Here is a 7,238-nt window from a genome sequence, read left to right as displayed (position 1 = left end):
TTAGTTTTCCGAGGGCAGGGTTTCTTTGTGTAGCCTGCCTCTGCCTCCTGCGTGCTGGATTAAAGGCGTGTGCCATCACCTCCTGGCTACCTAACTCTTAAAATGGTTTAGAATCCAGAACATGAAAAGCCCTTCTTGTGACTGGATAAGCAGGGGTGTTCACTGCACTGCATACGCATATGCTTGTGTCCATGCGTAGGAGAGATGATAGAGGGGACTTTGTCCTGTATCTTGCTATCACTGAGTGCTTTGGGAGGTTGGAATACACTGGGAGAGCCTGTATTTGTTTTTAATCTAGTACAAGCGCTAACGGTTTCTTCCTTGATTAGAACTGAAAATGCAACACACACACACACACACACACACACACCTTGTAATCACTCAATGTTCTTGATTTGTCTTTGGTAGTAAATAGAAAGGGTGTGGTGTATCCTGACTTGGATGCTGCTGTGTTGAACAGCTAGTATTACATATACTACCAGAAAAAAAAGAAATCAACTTAAACAGCAGAAGAATATTAAGGTCATAGACAGGAATGGGCTCTTGGCATAATTAGTGCAGGGTGTTTTTTTTTCCTTTGAAGAGTTCATACGTGTGTATCTCATATCTACTCTCTACTCCCTCTTTCTCTACAAAGTCTTTCTCAGTTTTCCCTAACACATTTTCCCAACTTCATGTCTTCATTTTGTTTCTGTACATTTTTAAAGTTTTAAAATATGTATTTATGTGTATGAGTGTTTTGCCTGAAAGTGTGTATTATATGCATCATGTGCATGCCTGGGTCCTGTGGAGGTCAGAGGGGACACTGGATAGCCTGAGACTGGAGTACAGATGGTTGTGAGCTGCCATGTAGGGGGTGGGAATCAAATCCATGTCCTCTGAAAGAACAAGAAGCGCTCCTACCCACTGAGCCATCTCTCCACCCCTTACTTAGAAAAAAGCCAGTAACCCACTAAATATAGTGAATAGACTTAGGAGCCCATACATGCTTGGAAATAAGTTCATCCAAAGAAGCATAGTCGGGGCTGGAGAGATGGCTCAGAGGTTAAGGGCACTGACTGCTCCTCCAGAGGTCTTGAGTTCAATTTCCAACAACCATATGATGGCTCACAACCATCTATAATGTGATCTGTATATGCAGGCAGAACACTGTATATATAATAATAAATCTTAAAAAAAAAAAAAAAAAGAAAGAAAGAAATGTGGTCAACCAGTCAGTGGCCACTCCTTCAAAGAAGGCTACCTCTGCTCCCATCAGCATCTCGGCTTAGGGTGAAAGAGTGGAATATGCCAGAGATTCTTTTTCATGGATCTTACATAACAGACATTGATCAGCTTTTTCTCTTCCCTCCTAATGCTCCCAGAACTCTGATAACCACTCTTCTAAACTTACCTCTTGTGAGAGAAAGATTTAACATATGAGATATGATATTTGCCTTTCTATGCTTGTCTGTGTTCAGTTACTATAATGATCTCCAGTTTAAATTATGTTGTCACAAAAGAAGAGTTTCATTTTTTATGGTGAGTAATATTCTGTTGTATATATGTGCCACATTTCCTTTATGGACACTTTGGTTGTTTCCATTTTTTGTTAAGTGTTTTATTATATTTTTACATATGCATTGATATTATTACACATACATACAATGAACTACCTACAGCAAGAAGAACCACAAAACAATAAGGAATTATATAAATGTTACATTCATAGTGTTTTGGCCATTTGTATTTGGCAGCCTTGAAGAAAACATCTTTCCTATCTTGGTGAGTCTATAATTCAGAATGTAAATCAATATCTATCATATCTCATCATTACCAACTTAAAACATCTATCTAGACCAAAAACATCTTAACCCCTAAACTAAACTTAATTGTAAAACTAAGCTATCTGGTCTTCAACCCCATCAGAAACTTGAGAAGGAATAAAATTAATTACCTGAGTACATAGGGAGTGTGTTTCCATTTCTTAAATGCTCTCATTTTTAGCTGGCTTGATCTTACATAGGTCATGTGCAGGTAACTGCAGCTCCTAGGAGCTGATGTGTGCAGCAGCTGTGTCATGTCCAGAGGTCAGCACTCCACAGCACTCCACACTAAACTCCAGCTCGTACAGTCTCTCTGCCCTCTCTTCTGTGATGTCCGAGAGCCTTGTCAGAAGGCAGACAGAGATGTTCCCCCTGGCGAATCACCCACAGTCACATACTCTCAACCATTAGAACAGTTTCTAAGTCCCAAAGTCAACCACTACCCTCCACAACAGGAAGCTCTGGTGACCAAGACTGAGAGCATCTCACATTGTGAATATAAACACGTAAACATCAAGAAGGCGGTTAACAGCATTCACAGGTTCTTCTCTTAGGGCCTAATACTTTAGTAGCCATGCGTTTTTGATCATGTTTATAGTCACAAGCATAAATTCCCTTCTGTGAAACAGGTCTCAGATCCATGTGAGAGCGGCTGGTCAGCCTGGTAACAGCAAGTCTTGCCACAGTTACCCGAATAGGCACATTATGTACGGCACTGTAGCCTGTGGGGTTGAGTGCTTGGCGATGGGAGAGCATTAGAGTTGTTTTAAGATGTTATACTTGGAGGTCACTGATAATGACAGCTTCAGCCTAGAAAATTGTTCTTCCTCATTATGATGCCCGTGTCTGTCACATCCAATAAAACATTCTCAGATGACTGTGGTTTTGTTTCTGTTTTTATTTCTTCCATATTCCTTCTTGTCAGTCTAGGGACGTGAGGTAAGGTATAAGCTGACAGGTGTAGCTGTTCAAAGCTGGGTTAAACATTAATGCAGCTGTCACCACAGCCCAGAGCAGCAAGTGCCCCAAAGCCAGGATACAGACTTGCCTGGTGTTCCTAGACTGCGGAGTGAAAAGAAGACATGTCTCAGTTTGCACAGGTCATGGCTGAAGTGGGCGACTTTGGTCGCTTCCAGGTACAGGTGGCCATCCTGATGGGCATCCCCAATTTCCTGTCTGCGTTCTTCGTGTTTGGTCAGGTCTTCATGGTCCTTGATGAGGCGCACCACTGCTCAGTGTCCTGGGTCAAGAACCACACTTTCAACCTCAGCGCTGCTGAGCAGCTGGCTGTAAGCATACCCAACGACACGGCAGGCAGGCCTGAGTCCTGCCTCATGTTCCGGCCACCTCCTGACAGCGCCAGCCTGGAAGACATCCTCAGTCACCGCTTCAACGAGACACAGGCCTGCGACTCAGGCTGGGACTATCCTGAGAACAGGCCTCGGTCCTTAAAGAATGAGGTAGGAAGCCTGCTGTTTGTCTTTCATAGGTCTGTCATTTGTTTGACCCTGTGCCTTTGGTTGGAACTTGCTGCCCTCTCTCTGTCCCTATGCCTGTTGCTCCATTGCCAGTCATCCTGGTCCCCTGTTAGGTATCACAGGCCAGGCTACCAGCCCTGTGCCCACCCTTGAGCTCGGTGTGCCAGTTGACTGCATGTGTGCCACGGTCATTTTCTGTGTGCTCTGCTGCCCAAGTGTCTCTTCGCTTTTGGATGTTCTCTCGCCTATATCTTCTGGCTTGTCCCTCTGCTTGTTTGCCGAACTGCCTGCCTTTATTCTTCTCCCCACTTGCTGCTCCCACTGTCCACTTCATAAGATCCATGTGATGGCCTCCATTTTGTCCTGACTCGCTCTGTCTCCTCCCACAGTGGATTACTGCTTTTCGTCTTCTTTCTAGGTATGCACCTGCATGCTTGCCTCTGGCTAAGTTGTATGGTGTCAGTCAGAAGTCATTGAGTGTATCATATTCCCTTTGCATTTTAAATATTCTGTCGATTCACTTGTGGTGTCAAGGATTGCCTTGGTACACAGGGTGGAACTATGGGGTTTAAATGATACAGTTGGTCCTGGCTGCTCTACCCAGTCACATACCCTGTTTTCCTCTCAGTTTGACCTGGTGTGTGAACGGAAGACCCTGAAGAGGACCTCCCAGTCAGTGTTCATGGCTGGGCTCCTGGTTGGAGCCCTCATCTTCGGACCCATCTGTGACTGGTATGTGCACTGCTGGTCCATCTTCCTTTTAGGCTCCTGGTGCTGGCTCGGTAACCCAGCTGGAGTCTTCCTAGTGGCCGTCAAGATGAGTCCTCATGCCTACCTTCCAATGAGACTCCCAGGGAAGACGCCACCCGCACAGCTCTCTTGGCTCTGACAGGGAGCCCGGGATAGGCTTGCCTGTGTATCTTTTGATTCTGCCCCGAGGCATCGTCAGTTCACAGCCTATTCTGTTACCTCAGGATTGGCCGCAGACGCTCCCTCCTAGTGCAGCTGTTTTTGTCAGGCATCACAGGCCTGGCCACGGCTTTTGTGCCCAGCTTCGAGCTCTACATGGTTCTGTGCTTCATCTCAGCTTCTGCTGTTGCCGGGTATATGATGAGCACGATGATCCTTGGTGAGTGCCTGAGCCATGGGGCCTTCAGGTGGAGCCCCTGAATAGCCTGTGGGGATAGCTCCAGTCATCTGTACCTAAAGGAGGTCAGAGCAGAGCTTCCTGTGCTGGGAGTGAGGCACAGCACTGACATGATACCATCTGGATGTCAACAGAGAGGGAAGAGATAACCTCAGTCTTTGTTTTCAGTTTCCGAGTGGGTGGGGCCATCCAGGAGAACACAAGCCATGGTCCTGGCCCAGAGCAACTTTGCCCTTGGGCTGATGGTGCTAGCAGGACTGGCCTATGGTGTCCGCAACTGGAGACTCCTTCAGATAATAGGCACCACACCAATATTCCTGCTCGTCTTCTACTTCTGGTGAGGAGACCCCTGCCAGTGACAGGCCACCCTAGCTGGGAGTGCTGTGGCAGGAGCAGGGCACAGAGGAGAGCCTGTGGAGCTTGGGCGGGAAGCTCAATGCGCACTGGAAATCTGGGTGGCTACACAGAGCTCAAGGCCCCAGCATCACAGCCGCGTTGGTTGGTTGACAGGGTTCTGCCAGAATCCCCGAGGTGGCTCCTCTCCCAAGGAAGGACAGAGGAAGCCAAACAACTGGTGCGGAAGGCAGCCTTGGTGAACAGGCGGCCAATTCCTCCAGAACTCCTGAACAAGGTACCCGTGGGTGGGCTCAGGCCCACCCCTGCCTCAGGCCAACCTCCATGCGTGTGTCCTGCCCCTCACTCTGCCCTTCTTCTAGCTGGTCTCTGAGAAGGCAGGCCCCTCGGGGAATGCTTTGGATCTTTTCAAACACCCTCATCTCAGGAAGATCACCCTGATTCTCATTGCTGTCTGGTAAGTCAGGGCCTTGTCCCTCCATGAGGACAGAGCCAGAGGACCACTCGTGTTCTCTGTGTCATTGGAGGGGTGGACAGAGGCTCTGTGACTTTGATGGTCTCTCTCCAGGGGAGCCTGTGTCTTCTGGTGTGTGACTTGATGTACACCCAGTAGTGACGAGGATACTTGGGTACTTTGTAGGTTTGTGGACAGTATGGTGTATTATGGCCTCGGTTTCCAAGTGGGGGACTTTGGCCTGGACATCTACCTGACACAGCTAATATTTGGAGTAGTGGAAGTGCCTGCCCGCCTTTCTAGCATCCTCATAATGGAGAAGCTGGGTCGGAAGTGGAGCCTGTTAGGTGCTCTGATGCTGGCTGGTGTCATGTGCATCATCATTATCTTCATCCCAGGAGGTACCAGGCTGTTTCCAGCCCTCTTTCTCCCTGCTAGGGCTTGACCCATTGCTCCCACTCACCTTCAGGAGTGAGGGCTTGCCCAGCACATGGTTCTGAGGGTGAGTGGGGCATTGGAATGGACAGGGAGGTGTGCAGGCTGGGGTGATGTGTGTCCTCCCTCTGTGGGGCTGACCTGCGTTTCCTTCCAGATCTTCCCACGGTGGTCACTGTGCTGGCCGTGGTGGGGAAGTTTGCCTCGTCTGCTGCCTTCACCATTTCTTACGTGTACACTGCTGAGCTCTTCCCCACCATCATCAGGTGAGAGCCTGACGTGCTTTTGATTTTTGGCCCGGGATCTCCATCACCCAATCCCTCTGCCCCTCTTCTCCTCTGCCACCAGCCCCCAGGCAGCCATTGAGCTGCCTATGGGGCTCAGGCCACTGGAAGTTTAGTGCCACTCACAAAGCTGCCACAGGCTGTTGGAGGACAGATGTGGACATAGGCATGCCCTGGCCTGTCATGGCCAGCATGTGGGATGGATGTAAGTAAGAGCAAAGTATGGCCCAAGAGAAGAGCTCTGAGAAGTGGCCAAGGAGTTCGGGTTTTAGAGGTGACGAGAGAGTAAAAGAGAAGGCTTGTTGGTCCAGGAAGCAGGCCCCCTAGGCAGGCCAAAGGTGTCTGAGACCTGGGTCCTCACATCTCTGGAGTGAGTGCAGCTTCATCAGTGGCCAGAGCCTCACCTGTGCTGCTCTCCCCAGGCAAACAGGCATGGGGCTGGTGAGCATTTTCTCCAGGATCAGTGGCATCCTCACACCACTCCTGATATTGCTGGAGCAGTACCACAGGGCGCTGCCCATGATCATCTTCGGCAGCCTCCCCATCGGAGCAGGCCTACTGTGTGCTCTGCTGCCTGAGACACGGGGCCAGACCCTGAAGGACACCCTCCAGGACCTGGAGCTGGGCTCCCCTGCACGGTGAGCATTGACTGTCCCTCGGGCCAGCTCTCCCTGTCACAGTTACTCCATCATTGCTTACCCATTGGTCACCCAGCAACCTTGTGCCACTTTGGTGCCACAGATAATTGTTTTAGGTCACTTTCCTCATACAGATGACACAGGAAATTATCATTGGATGGCATCCTGGTCAGCTACTGACAGCTTTTTTCCCTTGCAGGTCCTCCAAGGCACTGTCCCCTGAAAAAGAAATTCAGGCTAAAAGCAGTTTTATCGCCAGTGCTAGTGCTCCTCACTGTGAAAATGGTTATTAAGAGCTTGGTCATACACAGCAGCAGATGACATAGAGGACATCAGTAGGTCCTGCTTGTCATTGGACAAGACCAACCCTCCTGCTCCCCTCTCTCTGAGTCATTGCCCAGTACGGTTTTTTTTGAGTTAGGGTCCTGGTGTGTCGTGGGTTTTGCCTCTGCCATTGTTTCTGTGGCCATCTGTGTCATGGTGACTAGGATCCCAGAGGAAGAGTCCATGCATATGTGAGAAAATGCTCTCATAAGCCGGAACATGTTGCAGAGCTAGTAACAGTCTCCTTTTCCTACTTGTTAAACGTCTCACCGGCTTTCACATCGTCACACCTGGGCCCAACGTTCAAAATGCAAACCCC

At 49.0% G+C, this 7,238-nt stretch overlaps 1 protein-coding gene across 1 annotated transcript; it reads left to right on the top strand.

Moving 5' to 3' along the window:
* The first annotated feature begins 2,877 nt into the window (after positions 1-2,877).
* Positions 2,878-6,888, top strand: LOC127184156 (solute carrier family 22 member 13-like). The gene is made up of 10 exons (XM_051140402.1): positions 2,878-3,265; positions 3,912-4,015; positions 4,258-4,412; positions 4,599-4,767; positions 4,941-5,061; positions 5,147-5,241; positions 5,425-5,639; positions 5,831-5,939; positions 6,380-6,595; positions 6,795-6,888. The coding sequence occupies exons 1-10, from the start codon at positions 2,888-2,890 to the stop codon at positions 6,886-6,888; spliced, it is 1,656 nt and encodes a 551-aa protein (XP_050996359.1). The 5' UTR covers positions 2,878-2,887.
* Positions 6,889-7,238: the final 350 nt, after the last annotated feature.

This window comes from Acomys russatus, chromosome 32 (genome assembly GCF_903995435.1).
Source record: "Acomys russatus chromosome 32, mAcoRus1.1, whole genome shotgun sequence".
NCBI lineage: Eukaryota > Metazoa > Chordata > Mammalia > Rodentia > Muridae > Acomys > Acomys russatus.
This window is presented reverse-complemented; position numbering and strand designations above follow the sequence as displayed.